The 26,189-nt window shown below is 33.2% G+C and overlaps 1 protein-coding gene across 6 annotated transcripts in view; it reads left to right on the top strand.

The window, feature by feature from the left end:
• The window catches only part of RALGAPA1 (Ral GTPase activating protein catalytic subunit alpha 1), a 331,780-nt gene that overhangs the window by 288,672 nt on the left and 16,919 nt on the right, over positions 1-26,189 (top strand). For 5 of the 6 annotated variants that reach the window (XM_074213382.1, XM_074213380.1, XM_074213383.1 and 2 more), the window contains 2 exons: positions 7,474-7,632; positions 10,273-10,400. In XM_074213382.1, coding sequence (XP_074069483.1) covers positions 7,474-7,632; positions 10,273-10,400 — 287 coding nt within the window. Of the gene's footprint in view, positions 1-7,473; positions 7,633-10,272; positions 10,446-10,772; positions 11,396-26,189 lie in introns of those variants that run through there. The other variant, XM_074213381.1, reaches the window with a different exon arrangement.

The following is a 26,189-nucleotide window of genomic DNA, read 5'->3' as shown; positions in this document are numbered from 1 at the left end:
TCTCTTCATACCTTTTTATAGGCCCAGAATGGACACTGGCCTTTGTTAGTTTTTAGTATCTATTTTTCTAAAGGAAATTTTTTTTGACCAAAGTTTATCTTGAGCTGTCTTACCTACTGAAGAACAAATCTATTACTGAGGTTTTATTGAAAAAGATAATACAAGAGCAATATACAAAGCTATACTAAATATTTTCTAATATTTTAAATAAAGAGCTTTTTATGAATTTCTATATGATGAATTTTTTAAAAAAAATTTTTGTAAAAAGTTTTGCTTTGTCTTTTATTTTTATGCTGCCAATTTCTTCTCCACCTCCCCATGGAGAAGACAGAGTACATCAGTTCTCTAGTCATGAGATTACACAGAATGATGTATTTTTACAATTAAGGGCAAACAAATTAATCATTACAAGTTATGTTAGATCTTTTGACCTTAAAATCTAGTGTATATATATATATATATATATATATATGTTTATGATTTATGTACTAACTAGAAATATTGATCACAATCTCTAGAAGAAAGAATTTTAAAAAGTCTTAAAAGAATGATTTTTGCAACTTTGATGTAGTTAACAATCTGTCTGTGTGTGTGTGTGTGTGTGTGTGTGTGTGTGTGTGTATGTTTTTTTCCTCACTAAATTATGTGACAACTTTTGGAGTAAGCATACTAAAATAAGGTCTAGATTTCCATGTAAATTTGGCTCTACTTATCAATTGTCTAGATACTGTAAGATTAGCTAGGTAGGTTGGCAACAAAGAGAAAACATATCTGGGCATTCAAATTTATGATTCAAATATACTTTCATACCATCTAAGGACTTTAAAAAGACTTTCCATCCATCTGGTTTTGGACCTAGATACAAAATATACAAAGGTTTCAGGAAAATGAAGAGATTTGTTCCATAAAATTTTAAAACTTATTAACATGATTCACATGTTGATCTCACATGCTACTTAAACATTTATGGAATTTAAAGTACATTTATTATTAAACACCTGCCAGGTGCTTATTAAATATTTGCCAAGTACTGTGTTAAGGGTTGAGGATATCGAGACAAAGAACAGTCCCTATACTCAGGAAGCTTAAAATCTATTGTGAGAGACGACGAGCAAATAAATATGTAAAAATAAGTTGTTTACAAATAAATAGGAAATGATTAAAAGAGAGCCAGGCATCAGAATTAAGAGGGGTTGGCAAAGGCTTTCTGAAAACATGATATTTTTATTGGGACTTTAAAGGAAGCCAAGGGAGTCAGTTGGCAGAGTTGAGGAGGGAGATCATACTAGACATGAGGAACAACCTGAGTTAATGCTCAGAAGTGGAGAGATGTTGTGTCTTGTACAAGGAATAACCAGGAATGAGGGTTACTGGATCAAAGAATATAAGAATAGGGATAAGGTATAAGAAGATTGGAGGTATAAGAGGAAGCCTAAGTTCTGGAAGTCTTTGAAGGTCAAACAGAGGATTTGATATTTGATCTTAAAGGCAACAGGAAGTCACTGTACTTCACTGGGTGGAGAGGAGAAGCATAGGAACATAACTGGTGACTGAATGGAGGATGAATTGGAATGGAAAGACTTGGCAGGCTGAACTACCAGCAAGTATGAGTATGAGGTGATAAGAGACTATGTCAGAGTGGTGGCAGTGAAAGTGTTGAGAATGGTGAAATCAAGAGGCCTTGGCAACAGATTGGATTTGGGGACTAGTGACATCTAAATTTTGAAACTAAGGGTTTGGAGGATGTTACCCAATACAGAAAAAGGCAAGAATGAGTGGACAGAGTTTAAGAGAAAGATAATTTCTGTTTTGGACATGTGGAACTTAAGATATCTACTAGACACCCAAATTGAGATGTATAAAAGGCAATTGGAGATGTGAGAATGGAAGTCAGCAAAAAGATGGGGGTCAGGATATGTGGATTTGAGCATCCTCAGTATAGAAGTAGTGATTATTTCTAGAGGATTATATATATAGAGGAAGAAGTGAAGAGGTCCGAGAAAATAACCCCGAGGGAAATCTGCAGTTAGAAGGGCATGATCTGGATAAGGATTTAGCAAAAGAAAGGAAGTGATCACATGAGTAGAACCAGGAAAAAGTAGTGTCCTGAAAAACCTAGAGAGCAAAGAGTATCAAGGAGAAGAGGGTGATTAACAGTGTCAAAGAGTATAGAGAGGTTGAGGAGAATTAATACTGAGAAAAGGTCTTTGGATATGGCAGTTACTGGTAACTTTGGAGAAGGCAGTTTCAGTTTTGTGATAAAGTTGGAAGCTGCCTTATAAGGGGTTAAGAAGAGTGAAAGAAAAGTGGAGGGGCTAATTGTTAGATGGCCTTTTTTCAAGTTAAGCCACAAAATGTAGAAGGGATATAGGACAATAATAGGGATGAAAGAATCAATTGAAGGCTTTTTCAGATTGGATACACAGGCATGTTTACAGGTAGTAAGGAAAGATGGGGGTAGTGAACACAGGGATAGAGTAAGGGTAAGAAGCAATCTTTTGGAGGAGAAAGAATGAAATAGGATGGTTTGAATAGAATAAGCCCATTTCATTGGTGAGACAGGTGAAGGAAGAGATAGTGGTAGAAAATTTTTGAATGCTATGAGATGAGGAAGAGAACAGGGAGCTCATGGTGAATGACTTCATTTTTTTCTATAAATATGAGAAACTAAAAGGTTGAGAGAAGGAGGAGGCATGGAAGGTTTGAGGAGGGAGGAAAAGGTTTGGAAAAGTTGCTGTGGAGAGTTGGCATAGTGAGGTAATGAATAGCAGCAGTAAGGTTGTGTAACAAATTTGTTACAGATCAAGTGAGACAAAGCAAAACTTTTTTTTTATAGAAAGATTTTATTTTTTTGAGTTTTACAATTTTCCCCCCAACTCCCACAGAAGGCATTCTGTTAGTCTTTACATTGTTTCCATGGTACACATTGATCTCAGTTGAATGTGATGAGAGAGAAATCATATTCTTAAGAAAGAAAAATAAAGTATGAGGTAACAAAATTACATAATAAGATAATGGGTTTTTTTCTTAATTTGAAGGTAATAGTCTTTGATCTTTGTTCAAACTCCACAATTCTTTCTCTGGATACAGATGGTATTCTCCCTCACAGATATACCAAAATTGTCCCTGATTGTTGTACTGATGGAATGAGCAAGTCCATCAAGGTTGAACATCACTCCCATGTTGCTTTTAGGGTGTACAGTGTTTTTCTGATTCTGCTCATCTCACTCAGCATCAGTTCATGCAAATCCTTCCAGGCTTCCCTGAACTCCCATCCCTCCTGGTTTCTAATAGAACAATAATGTTCCATGATATCTATATCTATATCTATATCTATCTATCTATCTATCTATCTATCTATCTATCTATCTATCTATCTATATATACCACAATTTGTTAAGCCATTCCCCAATTGAAGGACATTCATTTAATTTCCAATTTGACAAAGCAAAACTTAAAAAAAATTATAAAAATTCATCATATAGAATTTCATGAAAAGCTTTTTACTTAGAATGTTTGAAAATGTTTGGTATATTCAAAGCTAGGTACATTGCTCTGGGTCTAAATCTTCCCTCTTAACTGCTTTGCCATTATTTTTATTTTCAGTAAAATCTTAGTAATAGACTTACTCTTCAGTAGATAAGACAGCTCAAGAAAAACTTTGGTCAGAAGAGAACAGTGTATTTATCTTGTTCTTTAGATAATGGATACTAGAAACGAGATTATTTTGGCAAGAGTTCAAGGGTTAATGCAGTAGATAAATAAAAGGAATTTTCTGTAAATTGAGACCTGCATTATTTCAGTTGTCTTGTCTTTCCAAACCTAACTCGTTTAATTTTTTAAACTAAATACTTAAATTCTTCCTGACATTGTGCTCAGCTTTTACTATCATTTATTACTGCAATTATACATAGTATCACTTACAACAATCTACCATTTGGAAATCTCAGTTTAGCCTGAAGCTTAATATTCAGTCTGACTGGTATTGTAACATGTACAGCATATGACATTAATGTATCAAAATTAGATTGGATCATCCCTTCTGGTTGAATTTATTTCACTTTTTTATTCAGTTAACATAAACCTACAAAATTGACACATGGTAATGGTTGTTATAGGAAGGATATTTTAAAGTATTTTGATTAAAAAATGAAATTTCAGAGGATATGAATTTAAAAATTATGTGATCTTTCTCACTTTTTAAAAAAAAGTTCACAAAGAAACTTAAGCTTCATGTTTATATATTTTAAAAATAGAATATAATGTCATACATTGGGATCAATGTCCTTCACTAAAATAAATTCTATATTTTAAATTTTTAGTCCTAAAAGTATCATTTATTTCTGAACACTAAAAAACTATTCTGGCTGCTTAGACTATTGAAGCCTAAAAGTATCCTCAGAGAATTCACTGTACTTAAATTATTAATCTATCTTTAAAGCAACCAATCTATATTCTAGTAGTTGTCTATAGATCTCGAGGCCACTCTCCTTTATTCTTCTTTCTTTCTCTCTTTCCCAACTCCTACTTTCATACAAGAGAACTTCAGCATTTATTGATATTCTCTTAAAGACCCAAACTCAACAATTTCTCAAATTGCTCATTTCCAATGGTCACCACCTCCTCCTCCCTTAAGCTTGCCTTCACCTACAAATATTTCACATCCATGTTTATGAGCTCTCATGTTCCTTTATCTGATCATAATCTGTTGTCATTCTACCTCTGTATCACCAGCACCTCCAATCCTTCCACGTTTCTCAGTTCTTTCTCAAGCCATTTCCCTTGTACTGGATTACCCTTCCTTTCCTTCCCTAACTTGATCCCTTCAATTCTACACTGTCATATTCTTTCAAGTTTTTTGCCCCTTTATCTATTACAGATCTTGCCCTTCCAAATCTGTTTTACTGGTTTAATCATCTGTTGCTTATACTACTACTACTATTCACACTGCTGAATAAAACTGGAGAAAATCATGAATCCCTGGTGTTGGGGTCCACTATAAATTTATGGTTATATGATTTCAAGTAGGCCTTTACCGGGGAAATCTTATTACACATTCCTAATCAATCTTTTCTATAAACATTTTCATCCTTCCTCAGATCTCTCCTGACCATTGCAGTAGAGATCCTTGTCTTACAATTGACTGAGGATATTTTTGTGAGCCCTCTCCCCTCTTCCTCATCTCATTTTATTTTGTTTTATTTATTCCTTATCTTCTTTATCCTGGTTTCAGATGAAGAAATAGCCCTTGTCTTGACCAAAACAACTTCTCCCATCCCCCACAGGAGCCCAAATGATCTCATTCCATACTGTTTTCTCCAACAGATTTTCTCCTCTATTATCCCAAATTTCTCACTAATTCCTACTCTTAAAACTTTTCTTGACTGTTGTCTGCTTCCTTACTATATTTACAGACATGGCCCTATCCCTTTCTCTTTATCTCAAAATCCTGACAGCCTATCCCACTCACTTTTCAAAGATATGACTTTTCTTGCCAATACTAACATCTCTTTGACTCAATTCCATCTTGTCATCCTCACTTTCTCACGTCCCTCACCCTCCTTTCCTCCTCCTCCTTTTCCCTTTTCCCTCTCCCTCTACACTTTTCTTCTTTTGCCTTCTCTTTCCCTCCCCTGCTTCCTACTGGCTCTATCTACATTGCCTTCAGATATGCCCAAGTATCCCCCTTCCTTAAAAAGTCTTCACTAGACCCTATAATTCCTCTCAATATACTCTCATATATATTCCATTTTTTAGTCATACTCCTCAAAAAAACTGGCCAAGACCACTCTTCTCTCTCATTTCTCAACCTTTGCAATTTGACTTCCACCTTTATCATTGTACTGAAATTGTGCTTTTTAAAGTTACTAAAGTTGCTTTCAGTTGTCATTCTTCCTATTGCATGTTATACTTTAAGGCTTAGAGCAGTAATTTATACCGAGCCAAGATTTATCTCCTTATATACCTTGTACTCACTGGCTATAGTTCTTTCCTCCTGAGTAAATCAAATATAATTCTTCTTACAGATGTCTATTCTTCAAGTACTGAACTTCATGCGCATTGTCACTGAATATGTGTCTTCATTTTTCCAATTTATATTTATTTGTAAAGTTGCTCTCTTTGTATGTTTATGATTATATTTTGTAATTACTTATCTGTCCTTACCCTCCTAAGTTGTAATCCCTTGTGAATAGGAATGATTTTCTTTGGCCTGTAGTAGATGATTAACTACTTGTGATTGATGATGGATGGAGTGAGAAAAATTTGGGTTTAAATCCCATCTCATTTACTAACTGAGGGGCTCAGGAAGTCATTTAACCTCACTATGCCTCACTTTCTTCATCTATAAAATGAAGACCTTGAATTTGGTAGTATCTAAGTTTTCCTTCCAGCTCTGTGTCATCTTGTGAATTGAAAACCTTTACAAGATCCCTTTATCTATCCCTTTAACTCCCTCTGTTGTCCCTGGGATTTTCTTGGCAAGGATACTGGAGTGGTACTATTTCCTTCTCCAGTGAATTAAGGCAAACAGAGGTTAAGAACCTCAGATCAGAACTCAGCTCTTCCAACTCTAGGCCCAGTGTTGTATCCTCTTACCCATTTAGCTGCCCCAAGAAATTTTAATGCTCAATTTGGAAGAAAGATTGCTGGTAAATGGATGAACTATGTATGCCGTAGTGATCTCATCCCTCTCATCATTCAATATGAACTTCTCTTAGTCAGTGGTGAATCTGTGGGGAGTCAGTGGAAACATGAAATGGAGTGGAAGACAGCAGCAGGGAAAAGGCAGGGTATGGGCCAGACCAACAAGACCAGGGAGTCCCATCTGAGTCCCTGAGCACTCCTTGGTTTTTATTCAAGTCACAAATAGGAAGAAAAGGAGTAGTTGAATAGGAGGTAGTCCATCTTGTATAAATTAAAGAACCTTCTTTGGTAGAAGGGACTGATCCCCTCAAAGTAGTGGACTAGCTTCACCATCTATAGTATAACAATTAGTGAACAATATAAATGAAATGAAATCTCTAGAGGCTAACACTTTTTAGTAAAAATTTAGGAGAAAATTATAAGATGATAAAGTAAATGAGCCAATAATAAATTTGTTAAACCTAAAGTGATAAATCTTTCTTATTCAAAGAGAGTATTCAAAAAAGAAAATGAAACTCAAATCTATCTATTTTTCTACCTTTTAATATTATTTGTATGTAATCATTGTAAAGGAAAAAATTGAAATTTAACTAAAAGATAACATATTTTGATTATGTTACCCATACTTTCCTTTTTATTATAGTTTTTAGTGTTTCAAATGTTTTATTGATACATTAAGAAATTTTAAGATCTTATTTTAAATTTTCTTAATATCTTTACTTCTTAAGGCAATTTGATATAATAGCACAATTTGGATTGATTGGTATCCTATGTGTGTTTATGTATCTTATGTACTGGTTTGCTAATATCAGTCTCTTGTTTTCCTAGTTGCGACACTTAGGAAATGATGAAGTCCACATTGTTTGGTCAGAACACTCTAGAGACTATAGAAGAGGAATTATCCCTACAGAATTTGGTGATGTCCTTATTGTAATATATCCAATGAAAAATCACATGTTCAGTATACAGATCATGAAAAAACCTGAGGTATGTGGATTGAATTTTCTTTAATTTTAAAAAAAAAAGCATGTTTACTAAATAATTCCCATTCAGATTCAGGAAACCTCTGAATGACCAAGACAGTTTCCCCATTACCATATTTATTTTCCAAATAAGAGAAGTTGAAGCAAGAAAAGGCTAAAGCCATGCAATCAAAATCAAAGTATTAAAGGTTGTAGAAGTGAATATTCTCTGCATAAGCAGTCTCTCCAGATCTTCGTACTAAGAAAGTGATGTGGAAAATGTCGAAATTCACAGTAAAAATTTACTCTCGTTTTAGTGATACAGACCTGAGTATGGAAAATGTCATTCTTGATCCATTTTCCACATCAGTTTACTCTGTGTAACTACCATGTCTCTTCCAAATTCTTTTTCCCCAGTCCCATTGAAAAATCTTTCAACTTTTTATCCCCCCTTATGACTTTAAAGAAACAGAAAACTGAAAAAAAGCACTAGACTTGTCAAAATTTCTTTATCTTCAAGTATTTTAAATGATCACTTCTGATCCTTTTTCCTTATCTATAAAATGAGATGATAATATTTGTGCAACTCATCTCATAATCATAGCTTTTAAATTAAAATTGGAATGTCCTGAGAGTTCATCTAATTATAACCTCTCCTTCTAAAAATAATGAAATTAAGAACCAGAGAAATTTTTGTATATTCATAGATATATCTATATAGCTAGATAGATACACACTCACTCTCTCTCTCTCTCTCTCTCTCTACATATATATATATATATATATATATATATATATATATGGAACTTTTTTGAAAAATTTTTATTTATTTAAGGCAATGGGGTTAAAGTGACTTTCCCAAGGTCATGCAGCTTGGTAATTATTAAGTATCTGAGACCGAATTTGAACTCGGGTCCTCCTGACTCCAGGGCCAGTGGTATAATCCACTGTGTCACCCAGCTGCCCTATATGACTTTCAAAATTCATGCCAGATACTAAATAGTAGGTTGGAATTAGAACATGGGAGCTCTCATTCCACATTCAAATTTCTGCTATATCACATTGCCTTTACCAATGGTGGAAGATCAAATGAAATTGTTTATTATTAAAATGCCTTAGAACCACAAAGTACCACATAAATGTAACCTTTATCTAACCATCACAGAGTTTGTATTTTTTGAGTGCCTATGTCCCCACTAAGTAATATACAAAGTTTAAGAAAATTGAACTCTTTTACTATATTTCAGTACCTTTTGTCATCATATTATCTCTAATTATCAGGATAAGAATTACCTGTCATAAAGATCATCTCCCTTCAGCTGTTATTGGAGATCAAAATTTTCAAAGGAAATTATGAAAATTTAATTTTCAACTAATTAAATAAAGATGGCATTTAATTTGTAAACAACAACAGCATAATAATAATAATAATAATCAGCATCATCATTATCAAATAATCTCTAAACTCAAACTTTCTTCCAAAAAACTGGAATATAGCTCATATCCTTGATTTTTTCAATTTCTCCTCATTCTAGTGGTATTTGGTTTTCTTCTAAAGAAACATTAGTGTAACTTTTTTAAATAGGTGTGATAAAAACTAATAAGAAACAAGTAAGAAAGCTAATAACTTTCTGTCCCTAATGATTGACATTTCTATCCAGTGCTCGTTAGTTTCATCTTTGTTTCTAATCTTGAATTTTCATCTGCTACAAAATTCTTAGAAAAGGGTATGAAAATAACTCTACTATTTACATAGAGCACATATGCAGTACTATGAAAGGTAGGTAGGTAGCACAATGGCTATCATAGCACAGAACCTAGAGTCAGGAAGGCCTAGGTTAAAATCTTAATCTCAGACATTCATTAAACTATGACTCTAGAAAAGTCATTTAATCTTTTTCAGTCTTAGTTTCCTCATCTTGGGGACAGCTGAATGGTGCAGTGGATAGAGCACCAGCCTTGGAGTCAGGATGACCTGAATTCAAATTCAGTCTCAGACACTTAATCATTGCCTGGCTATGTGACCTTGGGCAAGTCACTTAATCCCATTGCCTTAAATAAATAAAATATTTAAAAAAAGAGTTTCATCATCTGTAAAATTGGATATAGTGGGAGCACCTATTTCCCAGGTATTTTTTGAAGATCCAGTGAGATAACATTTATAAAGTATTCTACAAACCATAAAATGTTATATAAATGTTCGTTATTATTATTATTAGTACTATATTTTTGCATGGATATTTTAGAGAATTCTTCCCTTTTTTTTGTTGGGAGGAGGATTGTTGTCTTATTAACAGTACCTTTCAAAGAGCTTCACAAATTTCTTTGCCACAGTTGTTCTGTAAAGAAGTCCTTAAGCAATTTCCATGTGCAGATGAGGAAACTGAGGCCCAGAAAAAAGTGATTATATAGAACTAGCATTATAGCTGAGATTTGAAACCAGGACACCTAAATCCAAGTCCTGTTGTCTTCTCATTATATAAATATATGTATTATTATTAATATTAGTTATTATTATAGAATATTAGTTATCATAGAATACAATTGAAATAACAGACTAATATTCCTAAAAGAATTGTATGCAGATAATTCTGTTATCTCCTTTTTTGATAATATTTTAGTGAATGAGTTAAATTCTAAAATAACTTTTTAATTTCTGATTCAGGTTCCATTCTTCGGTCCACTCTTTGATGGTGCTATTGTAAATGGGAAAATCCTTCCCATTATGGTTCGAGCAACAGCTATAAATGCAAGTCGTGCATTGAAATCACTGATCCCACTGTACCAAAATTTGTATCCTTTTTTACAGTATTTCCTTTCTTTAAACCACTTTCTAAGGTAGATATTTCTTATGTGTTTCTAAAAATATTTGATCTAATTATTCAGTATGAATTTTTGTACTTAATAAGAATAGTGGGTCAATCAGAAGAATGCACACAAATGTATATTTACTATTTTATAATTGTTTTCATATTTAATATTTTTAAGTGTACTCCACAATAAAATTCAAGACAGTTCCATAAAAACAAAGACTGAGCTTTACAAAATAGTTTTATTAGGATATTTTGTTTTGCTGTTCAGTCATGGTGGTCATGTCCAACGCTTGAGGGTTTTGGGGGGTTTTCTTGTTAAAGATACTAAAATGATTGGCATTTCCTTCTCTAGTTCATTTTATAGATGAGGAAACAGGCAAACAGGATTCTGTGACTTGCCCAGGTGACACAGCTAGTAAATATCAGAGGGCAGATTTGAATTCAAGTCTTCTGACTCCAGGTCCTGAACTCTGTCCACTGAGTAACCTAGCTTCCCTATTAAGGACATTCACCTATTTGTTTTCATTGGTTCATAGTTTATTTTGTATCTTACTTGTTTTTAAATAACCAGTTAAGAGATTTTTAAATTATTCCCACTCTCTGTTCTAACATACTAGCCTGCTTTGCTATTTGTAATTATACAGTAGTCCATTTCCTTCTTCCATGCCTTTGTAATCAAGGAATGTTTTCCATCATTAAAGTATGATCTGCAACTCATTTTACAGATGAGGAAACTGGAATAAACAGGTGTAAGTGCCTAGCTCAGGGTCACACAGCTAGTAAGAAAATGAGGCTGAATTTGAACTCAGGTCTTCTTGAGACTTGGCCTAAGCCAACTGCACCACTCATCTGCCCTTTGGAAGTCTGGAAGTGAAAAGATTCTTTGTCCTCTTTTTTTTTATTATTTCCCTTAACAACCTAGATTTCTAATTTTTCAAATGAATTTTGTTCATTGTTTATCAAGGTCTGCAAAATATCCCTTAGATAATTTGACTGTTATTGCATAAAAATTAAATTAATTTTGGTAATATTGTCATTTTTATTATATTGGTATGGCCTAACCATGAAAACTGGATATTCTTCCAGCTATTTAACTTGTTCTTTTTTTAAGAAAACCTTTGTAATTGAATGTCTATAAGTAAATCAAGTCATCTTTTAAAACAGGGCTGTCCAAAATGCTGTGATTTTATGTGGTCACCTGTAGCTTTACTAATTGCTTTAGTAAACAAAGGCACTATTGCAGAACTCCCATTAAAATGGCAAATCAAAATATGGTGTCTGTTGTTTCAATAAAAATTTTTAAAAGTAAGATTGGACAGCCCTGTTCTAATATGTTTTGGTAGTTGAATCCTGGCTATTTAATGTATTTCACAGTTATTTGGAATAGAGGCAGTTAGATGACACAGTGCATTCGGAGTACTGTCCCGGGAGTCAGAAGGACCTGAGTTCAAATTTGGTCTTGATAATTACTAGCTGTATGATCTTAACCTCATTGCCCCCCCCAAAAAAACCCAAAAAAGTTAAATGTATTTTTAAAAGGCATAAAAATCACCATACTTTTTAATATTATCTTTTAATTATTAACTTAGTTTAATTAATTTAATTATTAAAATTGACTAAGCTGATCTAGAAAATGGTAGTTCATAATAAATTATTTGTAATTTGAAAATTGCTCATACTCAAATAGTCTAAATAGGACATGGTATATATTTTTATAAATTTTTCATATTCCCTAAATGCTCTCTTATACAGTCTATCAAGAATACTCACTATAGTAGATTTTTAGTGGGACACACTGCATGGTTTTCCTTTTTATTAATTAAAGATTTTATTTAAGTTTTACAATTTTTCCCCATCTTACTTCCCTTCCCCCCACAGAAAGCAATTTGTCAGTCTTTATATTGTTTCCATGTTGTACATTGATCCAAATTGAGTGTGATGAGAAATTATATCCTTAAAGAAAAAACATAAAGTATAAGAGATAACAAGATCAAACAATAAGATATCAAGTTTTTTTTCCTAAATTAAAGGGAATAGTCCTTGAACTTTGTTCAAACTCCATGGTTCTTTATCAGATGGTATTCTCCACAGCAGACAGCCCAAAATTGTCCCTGATGTTGCACTTATGAAATAAGTGTGTCCGAGGTTAATCATCACCCCCATGTTGCTGTTAGGATGTATAGTGTTTTTCTGGTTCTGCTCATCTCACTCAGCATCAGTTCATGCAAATCCCTCCAGGCTTCCCTGAATTCCTGTCCCTCCTGGTTTCTAATAGAACAATAGTGTTCCATGACATACATATACCACAGTTTGCTAAGCCATTCCCCAATTGAAGGACATTTACTTGATTTCCAATTCTTTGCCACCACAAACAGGGCTGCTATGAATATTTTTGTACAAGTAATGTTTTTACCCTTTTTCATCATCTCTTCAGGGTACAGACCCAGTAGTGGTATTGCTGGATCAAAGGGTATGCACATTTTTGTTGCCCTTTGGGCATAGTTCCAAATTTCTCTCCAGAAAAGTTGGATGAGTTCACAACTCCACCAACAATGTAATAGTGTCCCAGATTTCCCACAACCCTTCCAACAATGATCATTATCCTTTCTGGTCATATTGGCCAGTCTGAGAGGTATGAGGTGGTACCTCAGAGAAGCTTTAATTTGCATTTCTCTAATAAGTAATGATTTAGAGCAATTTTTCATATGACTATGGATTGCTTTGATCTTCTCGTCTATAAATTGCCTTTGCATATCCTTTGACCATTTGTGCATGATTTTCTTTAAAAGGTGTGAACAGATTTTATGTACTTAATGATAGCTTATTGCATTTTTTTACAATCTTGAATTTGTTATCCTTACTCTAATATTAATTACGGTTTTATATCTTTTAATCAGGATATACATAGGATCATAGATTTAAAATTGCAGGGCCAGAAACTAGTACAAAACCTGAATGTTAAGGAGAAAACTGAAGCCTGCTCCAGCCTACAATGTATAAGTTAAAAATAAATATTTAAAATTTAAAATACTATAGCCATAATCAGATCTTTTTATGATATATTTAAATATCAAGCCCTGTATTATAAGAAAATAAACACTATTAAATCAGATTATTAGGCTTACAAAGCTAGTAAGGGGACTAGAAAAATCCTATTAGTGACAAGCCAGGTGTTCTAAAGCAAATATATAAAATATAATAGTATTGCCACAAAATACACTAGAAATTAATACAGTGCTACATTCAAAAAAATTACAGTAGCTAATACTTTAATCTTTTAAACAAAATTATTTTTTAAAAAGAACTATGTAAAAATTTCAATTAAAAATGCATTACTGTTGGATCAGTTTTCCTCTGTCCTATAAAAACACTAATTAAAACTACACAGCATAAATTGTGCTATTCATGTTCATTAAGTACAGTTTGAATTTTACCTTAGGAACATCTTCTGTAACTATGTATCTGCTGTTCACTAAATGTCAACAGTATTGATCACTATATGCAACTCAAATCAATCATCCTGACAGCCAAAATTACAGTAATCTGTCAGTATTGATCACTCTTTCAAGTTTTGATACTTCCCCTTCACTTGTCGTCTCTGGCCTCACTGGTATTTGAAATACGTTTTCTTGCAATTTCTGGTTTTGTCAGGGTAGGTATTTTAGAGTGCTTTATGTCCCTTGATCCCAATTTACTAGGTTGAAAAGTAACACTGGGAAGCAAGAAGATGCAGTGGTATAATATAGTAAGAAACAGTTCTAGATTTCTTGAAAGAATTGCAGACTTAATTTCAATCATCATTTATTAGTTACTTGTTGAAAGAATTTTTTTCAATGAAAAATTTCAAGTCATTTTAAATGCCTTTGATATTAACTGCTAGAAACTACTGATAAAACTAAACTACTACTTAAAATTTTGTTTTTTATTATGTAAGACATATCAGTTGTGATTAATGAAATTATTTACAGGTTAAGTATATAATGCTACTATTGAAATACCAATTTTAAGCTTTTTGAACTGTTAAAATTTTTTTATCTACAATTTGCCCTTTTCTTTAAATATTTAATTTTTACATATATAACTATATGCTAAAAGCAGTTATTTTAAGATTGCGGCTTTTCTACCAAAATCAGTACAATATTTTTAACTTTTAGAGTTGATGCTTATTCTTAAATGCTTGAATTAAATTTTTTTGATGTAGCAGACAGAACTCAATGCTAGGTTCTTAACCAATTAACATGAGTCATTCAAAGCAATTTTCTTAGATTGCTCATCTCTCCTATATTAAGTAAAATCCAGTGGCTGACTATTGCTTCTGGGATTAATTTTACAATCTCTTCTGTCTGATTTTTAAAGACCTTCTCAATCTTATTAAAATTATTCTCCTTTTCTTCTGCCCCTACCCTTTTACACTGCCATCCCCCCCATACTGACAGTGTTCTTTAAGTCCCTCATAAATTTTAATTTTACCATATATTCATTTTGTATTTACATACTCAGAATGTAACTACTTGAAAGCAAATAATACTGTTTGGTTTTTGTCATATCTTCAATGCTTAGCACAATTCTGAATATTAGACACTCAATAAATATTTTTGTTGACTGACTCTACTGTCCAGAGATGCAAAAATATGCAAAGCAAATTAAATGAAACAAAAAATGGCATTGCAACTACATTTTGCCATTTATTCAAACACAGATTTGCATCCTTTTTAAAGAAGGTTTGTCACTATTATTGCCATTTCATCTTGCAAGAAAGTTTTTATTTTATATATATTTTTATATTTTACATATATATTACATATAATATATAATTTATATATGATATATAATTCATATTCTTTATATAATATATAATTATATTTAGTTTATATATAAAAGTTTATTTAAAATACATTTATATATTTTGTATGATGTATTCCTATATTAATATATAAATATATAGATATATGTAATATCATTATATATTTTAAGTAATAATTGCATATTTACTACAAGTAACTAGTTTCCAACTTAAAGTTTATTTGGAAAAGCACTTATCTGAACTTTTAAATGATTTTTGTCAATTAGACTTGCTAAGCCTTTCTGTAAAAGCCTATTTAACTTTTGATGTACTTGAAATTGTTACTCTGTAGTACCAACTATAGAGAACTGAGCTTTTATATATAATTATCTTTCCATTTGGAAATATATTCAGAGACCCAACTTAGGATATCAATGACATTTCATCCTTTACTACAAAACAAACCAGGGACTCCTCTTAACTTCTTTAGTGGAGAGTTCAAGAAGGAACAAAATAGTTTCTGGGCTTCATTATTTGGAGTTAAGAACACTACCTTTTTAGGGTTTCTTTTCTATTTATCCCCAATTTACAAAGACAGATTACAAAAATAATTTTTGAGGGAGAATACTCTCCATCATGGCAGATTGACTTATCTTTAAATTATACATTAGAGGGGCAACTAGGTGGTGCAGTGGATAGGGCCTGGCCCTGGAGTCAGGAGGATCTGAATTCAAATGTTTCCCCAGACTCTCTTAATACTTACTTAGCTGTGTGACTTTAGGCAAGTCACTTAACTCCATTGCCTTTCCAAAAAAAAAAAATTACAAAAAGAGTAGAGAGTAGTGTGACTTGATCTCATTACATAAACAATATTAGTATTGTTATTGTTATTAATATTAGAAGTAGTTATACCAAGTTCTGAGGATACTAAGAAGAGCAAAGATAATCCTTGCTCTGAAAAGGTTCATAATCAAATCCTTTCATCCTGGACACTTCACTCTCTTCCCCCATTTTTCAATCAGTGATCAAGTTGTGCCATGTGTACCTTCATAACAGTTCATGTGGACTATTGCAGTAGCCTGCTGATTGAGCTCTCATGTCTCTCTACTCAGTATTCAAATCCTAAAGTTAGCTCCCTATATAGTAAACTCCAGTATCTTCTTATTAATTCTTAAGATCAAATACATAGTTCAGTTCTTCACAGTCTTACCCTTTTCCTTCCTTTCCAGTCTTAAAACATTTTCCTCCATGTGCTCAAGACCAGCAATACTCCTGGCTATCTTGAAGTTCCTCAAACAACACCAAACATTTTCACAGGTTCTTCATGACTCAGCTTCTCTCCTTCCTCATCTCTACTTCTTGGTTTCCCTGGCTTCCTTCAGACCTCAACCGAAGTCCATCTTCTGCAAGAATCCCTTCCTAGTCTTTCATAATCTTAGTGTCCCTCAGAAATCACCTCCAGTTTATCCTGACTATATCTTGTTTGTTCTTGGTTTGCATTTTGTCTACACCATTAGACAGCAAGCTCCTTGGTAGCAGGGACTGTTTTAGGTTTAGTTGTTGCTTAATTTTCTTTGTTTGTCCAGGGGTTGGCATAGTCCCTGGAGCTATGTCAGTATTTAATAAATGCTGGTTGACTGACTACAAGACTGATTTTATGAAAATGAAATGCATAGAAAGTAAAACTGAAATAAAATGGTAAATAATCTCAGGAAAGGCCTCTTATGGAAGGTCAAATTTTATCATGGACTTTAAGAAATCCAGAGAAGTCTGGAGATAGAAATATGTAGCTAACTTTTCTCTTTGAAATATTGTTAGACAAGCCCCTTATTAAAGAATACCAAAGAAGATAAAAAGCAATGGAACTAGAGGAAATTTTGTATTTGTAGTTTAAGTCCAGTTTGACAGAATGGTTCCATATATGTCAATCTAGACGATTGAATTATATTACAATGAGCCACCAGGGTGATAATGTAATCTATAATTGATAAAGTGTACTTTATCTGATGTGATAAAGCAGTGATTTTTAAATCAAAACCCTTACATTATTGCCTTTTTATTTATAAGTAAAAATTGGATAATTAAATTTATGCTCATATTATTTGTACCTCCCAATACAGTTAAATTAATGTTTACAAATGACAATAAAACATCTCTTGAAATAGGGAGATTTTGGTGACAGAAGATTGAAATAAAAATAGAATTTGATGGTGCTGTTTGGGAACTGACTTAGACTCATGAAAATGAAATGCATAGAAAGTAAAACTGAAATTAAATTGCTAGTAATGTTCATCCTAAAAATTGAGCTTTAATCCAAGGTGATTTTTTTTCTTTTCACTCTGCTTAAACTTCTGATGATAAATTTTTAATAGCTAAACAATGGAAATAGAATTATTATGGATCACATACACCAGAATACTGTTAGAATCCAAATTTGTGCTTGCCACACCAATGTAACCACCCATTTGTTCATGCTAATTATGAAAAAAGGTTCAGTTTTCAGGGAAACCTTGCATTTCACATAAGATATGTGAAGTGAAATTTCAAAGGAGACATGATGAATCCTGATTTTTAATGATAAAATTTTTGTTGCTCCTAGGGTTTGGAATATAGTTCAGTATGATATGAAAACTTGGGCTCCCTGACTTTACTTCTTTGGTGTGGACTTGACAAAACATGGTTCTTCAGCATTATTTCAATGGACAATTACAGGAACTGCCCATTTAACTCTCTGTGGGAAGGAAGCCCAAACAGCATTCACAATAGTGCCATTGTAGTGTTGCAAACTACTCTGAACATTAGCTTGAGAGCACTGGGGGATAGGAGGTAAGATGGGGTTGCTTTTCTAATTGCTGCTCAAAATAGAAAAGGGTCAAAAATAGATATTTAAACTGGTGTATCTACATTTGTTTATTTGTTTTAATAACGCATGAAGTTCAAACAGGATAAAGATTTTTAGTTTAGAACTCATATATGTATCCCTTCACTCTTGAAAAATGAAAATCTCATATAAAAACTATTAAATATGGAAAACAAATTATTTTTAGCATAATAAATTATCACTATTTGAAAGATAAACCATTAGCACCTCATAAATACTAAACAATGGATTTTACAGTAAATGACAATGATTCTAAGCAATATTTACTTTACATACTGGATTTTGTTTCTTAGCTATCTTGCAAAGTTGTTTTATTCTTTTCTCTTTCTAAAGCAATGCTTGCCCATAACGTTTGTTATAAACACTGCTTCTGGGTTTTTTTGTTTTCCTCTTGGTCAATTTAGCCAATCAGTAAGCATCTATAGAGTTGAGTATTGGTGTTTTTCTTAATGAGAACCTGTGTTATATTGTGTGGGTTTTTTTTTTTTTTTAATGGTGACTTATTTTTGTATACCTAGAGAGTCTGGTGCTGCTCTCATACTGCAGAGATTTACATAGAGAATTTTTAAGTTGGGTTAAATAGTTGATTAATGTGTACCATGAAAAGGGTTCAGGGAGAGATATTTAAAGGAAACTTCCATACTCAGAGAGGAGAGATAAAGAAAGAAAAGGAAGAAACTATACTAAACTGATACTTGGGTAACCTTTGGTTTTATTAAAATTACTGGTATTACATCTCCTTTTAAATGATTTAACAAATGTGCCTCCCAACTATATTTCAGAAATAATTCATTAAATGACCATTCTTTTTGCTACAAAGTAGCAGATTATATTTAAGTCAAGATTAATGGAAAGATTTTAATGTTAAAGGCCAATCCCTGAGTCTATCATTCCCTGAAGGTATATAGTGCATTAGTTTAAGGCACTGTGCTGCTTATCTTAGTTTGCTGTACTTTGTTACTACGTACTCTTGGCAATAAAATCAATTTTTTTTGTTCCCTGATAATTATAGTATTAAAAAAATCTTAATTAAATTAGTGTATAATTAGGTTAGTGATAATTCTAAAATAATTGTATACTATAAAATTTATTTTTCCTATTACAAGTCTTCTAACAGGATTTTGACTTTTAATATTAAATCCCAATAGATAGAGTTTCTCCAACATTGGATCTTTGAAATTGTTATTAAAAGAAGGAATACAGTATTATATTCTTTCATTACATAAAGCGTCATATCTTTTAAGAAATTTTGCTCTTAAATAAAAGAACTTACTCAGAGTCATCTTATAATGATGCTGACATTAACAATATAAATTTCAGTAATAGCTTTTAAAATAGATATTGCCAAATTAGAGTACTGGATTTTAATTTCTTCACAGATTAATTGAAATCCAAGTTTTTTTCCTTCTGGTTGTATTATTTACATCTTCTATGTAAGTCCATTTAATAATTTAATAATTGTAGTTATTTTAATTTTCAAGAATTATTAAAATACTTATAATAGCAAGACTTTTCAGAATGTTTCAATTTGATTTCATATCTCAAATCTTTTGAATTTAACATTAATCTTAAGTTAGAAAAGCTGAGTGCTTAATTTTCTTAAATTTTTCACTTAATAATTAAGTGATTTATAAACAGTTAACAACTTAAACTTGAATTGATGGAACTACTGTCTCATTGCCTCATCACTTGATATGGATTTTGAGTCATCTGGCAGTCTATGCTACTTAAAGTACCAGGTATCCTGCCTTTCTCTTAATTGACAAGCAGTGTATAAACAATATGGTCAAAAGGAACGATTCAAATCCTGTTCTGTGTTCTCTGATAAATTACAATTTTTCGTTAAGATGTCAGATTCTTCAGAATTATATTATAATGGGAAACTTTAAAGTCATAGAAAATGATGAATCCAATAATTAGCCCTTTAATAACTGCAGCAGTAGCAGTATACAAAGTATACAGAATTAATGACAGAATTGTGTTTCTTTGTTCAGTGAATTAATTGTTATGACTAACCACATGAAAAAATATGCTACTCTTTTTTAGAGTTATTTCTTCTTTTAATAAAGTATCATAATTATTTTAATTCTGTAATCCAGAATCTAATCTAATACTTATTGTGTATTTGCAATACTGGCTTGTAGTGCAGTAGATCTAGCACAAGTACACAATTTTAAGCTTGATTCTTTTTGTCAAAATTTGAATATTATTTCCTAGAAATAATAATTGAAGATACCTACTACAAACTGTTTTAAATATTATCAAAACTCTTATATCTTGAGCTGTTCCTATAAAATTGTTACCTCAGTGTGTGTTTTAAATTTAATGATTTAATCGATGCATTTTTCATGAAGTTTTCCTTTCATACCCATAATATTTAAAGCCCTTGTATAAAAGTACAAAGCAAAAGCATCTGCCTAAAATGATTTTGAAATGTACTTTCATCTGATTTTTGTCTTTTGACTTTTCTTTAGAGATTCTTCCTCCTCCTACCTTATCATTTTCTTAGACAAATAGGATCAGTGATGTCTATGTAGGGAACAATATTTAGAGGGGTTTTTGTATTTTGATATTACTGCTTGGAAAATAGTGCCTTAGTCCCCAAAATACTTTGATCTAGTTTCACTGGCCTACTTGCTCTTCCTCTCAAATGACTGGTCTTCATGACTATCCTTCATTCCTGGTATGCTACCCTACTCACCTCTTAATTTCTTTGGCTTCTTTCAAATGTCAGCCCAGAACCCATTTTCTTTGGAAGATATTTTCTGTTCTCTGAAATTATGTCCCATCTATTCCATGTGTAGTTCTTATACTTCATACCTCTTTTAGAATATAAGCTTCATGAAGGCAGAGACTTTATACCTTTTTCTGTATCTCTAGTACTTATCATAGGACCTGGCACAACTGAAATGCTTTTCAGTTGATTGACCATTTTATTTTCTCCTAATCTAGCATCTCCTTCATTTAGACACAGGACTTTATTGACTTACTTTGTGTGGCTTCCATAAAATAATATTTTGTATTATTCTGTATATATTTATTCTATATATTTCATTATATGTTCCTTATACAAGTGTTGTTTCCATTAAGAGGATGTGAGGGTTTTTTTGTCTTTGTATTCTCTGCACCAAGCACAGTGCTATTAAGTAGACACTTAATAAAGTGTTTGCTTTGTAAATTAGTTGAATAGCAGCACAATACACATAACTTCCCCAGAACTAGACTCTACCAAAACTCAATTTGGGAAGGAATAGATTAACTTGGGGGGGGGGGGTGGCAAAAAAAAGGAGTTGGATTAAAAGTATGTAAATATATAAGTTAGATAATATATGTTGCAAAGAAGGTCCTAAGCTGCATTGGTAGAGTGAATTTCTTCTTCCAAAAGTTCCCTCCATCAGTGACATCAGAGGACATGTTCCTATCTTCTACTTAAAATTTATTCTAATAACATGTCTTAATTTCCATTTATACAAGATATTTTGTTGTGTATTTGTACATAAAGCAAAAATGTATCTTAAGTCCCAGAATGCCCAAATTACAAACTTTGACAATGGAACAAAATAACCAAATATTCTGTATAAGATATGATGAGGCTAGGTCATCTCTCAAACCCTTTTTGCCTTCAGATGCATTCAATGAGGCCATATTTTCTGCTCGTAGCCAGTTTTTTTAAAAAGGCTTTATGTGGGTTCCCTGTGTTGATTATAGGAAGACCTAAACAAAAATAATATAAAATGAGCAGTTCCAGATAAGTTGTAATCTGTGTCATTGGTGGGAATATACCCATATATCATTGTGAACACAGATCCATGGAACTAAATGGGCATGAAATTTGATATAACAAGAAGAACACTAAATAATACTGCCCAATATCACACAATTGAGGCTGGATTTGAACTCAAGTCTTCCCTGACTCATTGTTTCCACTGAGCCACCTGAGTGCCTTCTAGAGGTAAAGATTTGGGTTTAACCTGGACTTCCTGCAAAGTTATTATCAACATGATCTTGAAAATTTCACTTCACTTCTTAGAAAATTGTCTAAATATTTTTGAATTTATTTCCTTGCACATAAAATGACAATAATACTACTTGATCCAAAGTCTGTAAGAATCCAAAGTCTTCTATCATACCAATAAAATCTGTCTACATATTGTTTTTAGAGTCATTAAAAGCTCATATGCCTTTGAAAGTTTCATAACCCACTGGCTAGACCAGATAGTATAATTCATTAGGTGAAATATATATATAGATAAAGATGATTTTTTTCAGACCTCAGACTGATATAGTTCATGACTATAGTGCACTAATCTAGGAAATAATTCGTGAAAAGAATAAAGGAATGCTATCTCTTACAAGGAAATCAACCTATTTATGATCTTCATTAGGATTTAACAAACTATATATTAATCAAGTATCCATTATATATGGACAAAATAAATAAATATTTGCAGCTAATTAATCTTTGAGTTTTATAGTGCCACTTCGCATGCAAGGGGAATCCAAAATAACTCTGCACTTATAATAGAGGTAACTATTGATCTTACTTAAAATGAAAACAAATATATTTTTATTGTCATGAAAATCATCATATACAATATATGATATTTGAAAATACTTGAAACAAAGGTCGAAAAGATGCCATTTTTAATGTAGATGGAACCTGTATGTAGTACCGAAAAGTCATACTACTACTTGAAGCAAAACTGCAGTTTCTTTACTACCAGAATAGCATTGTTACATAATGTTGTTGCCATAAATAATTATATTAAAACATAAAATGGAAGTGTTTATTAATAATGTTTGTAATCCTAAATTCATACTACAACATACAAGTCAGGTTATTAAAATTGCTGTAGCTTTTCTGTTATAGAAGTTGCTCTTTCCCCTTATTTTAGAATAGTAATACCCTTTTCAACTTTTTTGCTATTTCTGAAAGTAGATTTGGGGTGGATTGATGGATAATTCCACTGCTGTGATTGTAGCATCTATGTTATTTCTTTTGATTGGCACGTTCAGTATTAAGAATTCCTACCAGCTAAAAATCTTTACTTTTTTTTATATTTTTATTATTATTTGCCATGAATTGCTTTTGATTTAAAACAAAAAAAGAGGTCATAAATTACAATTTTGAACATTTTCTTAAATTTCTATTAATTGATTTGCCTTTTATCTTTTTATCTACTTAACCCTTTCACTTGTTTACTTTGACTTTTACTGGCAACTTTTACTTTTTTGTTTATTTATTTTATATTATTGCAATATTCTTGTTGGGAGAGTAAACATACCCCCCCCAAAAAATAAAGATGAGAAACCTCAAGAATAGTGAGAGAGAGGGAAAAAACTGTACTTCAGTCCGTGTTCAGATTCCAGATCTGTCTCTGGAATGAGTTGCCTTCCCCACCATAGCCACCAGAAAAGTTGCTTCAATATTTTTCACACAGTTGCTATCACTAGCTGTATTTCCCTCCACTCTATTCCTCCCCACTCTCATCTATTCATTCTCTCTCTCCTTTCATTCTGTTCCTGTTCAGAAGTGTGTTGTATCTGAGTACCCTCTCCCACAATATTCCCTCTCTTCTATCACTTACTCCCCCCTTCCCTCTCTCCATTCCCCCTTATCCCATCCCTTTCCTCTCATTTTTCTCTAGGGTAAGATAGATTTCTATACCCTATTAAGTGTGTATGCTATTTCTTCTCTGAGCCATTTCTGATGAAAATGAAGGTTCACTCATTTCCCCTTCACCTTCCCCCACTTCACTCCATTATAAAAGCTTTTTCTTGACTCTTAAATGAAATATCTTAGCCCCTTCTTCCTCTTTCTTTTTCCTTTATCACCCATTGACTTTTATCTTTTTACTGTATTATAGCAATTATATTCAGCTCCTTCTTGTGCCTTGTCTATATATGCTCCTTCTAATAGCTCTTATAAATGAGGAAGTTCATATGAGTTATCAGTATCTTCTTCCCTTGTATTCCAATACAAGCAGTTCAACATCATTAAGGTCCTCATAATTTGTCCTCATCCACTTCCTCTATGGTTCACCAGAGTCCTGTACTTGGAGATCAAACTTTCTGTTCAGCTCTGGTTGTTCCAATAGGAAAGTTTGAAAGTCCCATTTCTGGGGGCAGCTAGGTGTTGTAGTGGATAAAGCACCAACCTTGGAATCAGGAGTGCCTGGGTTCAAATCTGGTCTCACACACCTATCTGTGTGGCCTTGGGCAAGCCACTTAACCCCATTTGCCTTGCAAAAACCTAAAAAAAAAAAGTCCCATTTCATTGAAAGTCCATCTTTCCCCTGAAAGAGGATATTCAGTTTTGCTGGGTAGTTGATTCTTGGTTATAAACCAAGATCTTCTTTAAAAAGGGGGGGGGCAGCTAGGTGGCACAGTGGATAGAGCCCCAGCCCTGGAGTCAGGAGTACTTTGAGTTCAAATCTGGCCTCAGACACTTATTAATTACCTAGCTCTGTGGCCTTGGGTAAGCCACTTAATCCCACTGCCTTGCAAAAACTTAAAAAAAAAAACCCTTCCAAAATATTATATTCCAAGCCCTACGAGCCCTTAATGTAGATGCTGCCAGATCCTGTGTAATCCTGACTATGGAGCCACAGTAATTGAATTGTTTATTTCTGACAGCTTTTAGTATTTTCTTCTTAGACTTGGGAGTTTTGGAACTTGGCTATAATGTTCCTGGAAGTTTTTCTTTTGGGATCTCTTTCAGGAGGTGATTGGTGAGTTCCTTCAATTTCTATTTTACCCTCTGCTTCTAGGATCTCAGAGCAATTTTGCTGTATTATTTCTGGGAAAATGAATTCTAGGCTCTTTTCCTGGTCATGATTTTCAGGTATCCCAATAATTTTTAAATTATTTATTCTGGACCTATTTTAAAGTCAGTTGTTTTTCCAGTGAGATAGTTCACATTTTCTCCTAATTTTGGGATTTTTTTTTGGTATAGTTATTTCTTACTGATTTCTCACAAAGTCATCAGCTTCCTTTAGTTTCATTCTGCATTTGAAGGAGTTATTTTCTTCAGAGAGCTTTTTTATATCCTTTTCCAGATGGCCAGTTCTGCTTTTTCAAGGCATTCTTCTCCTCATTTGCCTTTTGTGTTGCTTTTTCTTTTTGGCCTAAACTGATTTTTAATATGTTATTCAGGTTTTTCAGTATTTCTTTCACCAAGTTGCTGACTTGGCTTTCATGATTTATCTGCATCACTCTCATTTCTCCTCCCAATTTTTCTTCTACCTCTCATAGTTGTTTTTCAAAGTCTTTTTTGAATTCATCCATAACCTGAGCCCATTTTTCATTTCTCGTGGTTTTTTCATCATCTGAGTATGTATTTTGATCCTCTATGGGACCAAAGTAATTTTCTATGGTCAGGTTCTTTTTCTGTTGTTTGCTCATTTCCTTAGCCTTTGGCTGAGTTCCTGCACTTCCAAGGCTTTGGGGGGGGGGGGGGGTTGGGACACCCCACAGGGGTCTTAATTCCTCCAAGGTCTTATAAGAGGCTCTGACTGCTCTCTTGACTGTGTTCAGGCCCTCCCCTCTGCCCTGGGACTGTGAGGAGGGTCCCTGCTCAGCTATGGTGGTTGGGAGCCCAAACTGTAACCTGAATCTGAGTGTGAGCAAACAACAGAGTACTGCCCTAGGGAGAACAGAGAGACCTCTGCAGTCTTCCCTGACCCCCTTACTGTCTATGGGCTGAGAACTCTGGATATGCTGGTGGCTATGCTGACTCCTGCTGCAGGTTTTCAAAGGGTTATTCTGAGGCCAGTGCTCACTCCTCACTCACTCTGGTGTGGTATAGTTCTCCCACCACCCATTCTGGCTGTCCCTGATGATCCCTGGGCCAAGAGGTCTGGAAACTGCCCCACTCTGCCACAGACCCAGGCACCCAGCCAGGTTGTGCTACGACTTTTTCCAACTCCTGGTCCCAGTGGAACAGACCTTTGCTGTGGAACATCTAAGTTGTCTTGGACTGGGAAATTGTGTCACTTAGTCTATCTGTGGACTCTGCTCCTCTAAATTTTGGCTAGAGTCATAATTTGACAGCTTTTGGGGTTTTTTAGGGAATGAGTTTCTGGAAATTCCTGCCTTCACACTGC

This window comes from Macrotis lagotis, chromosome 1, assembly GCF_037893015.1.
Source record: "Macrotis lagotis isolate mMagLag1 chromosome 1, bilby.v1.9.chrom.fasta, whole genome shotgun sequence".
Lineage (NCBI taxonomy): Eukaryota > Metazoa > Chordata > Mammalia > Peramelemorphia > Peramelidae > Macrotis > Macrotis lagotis.
The sequence above is the reverse complement of the archived record's forward strand: the minus strand, read 5'-3'. Positions and strand labels throughout refer to the sequence as shown.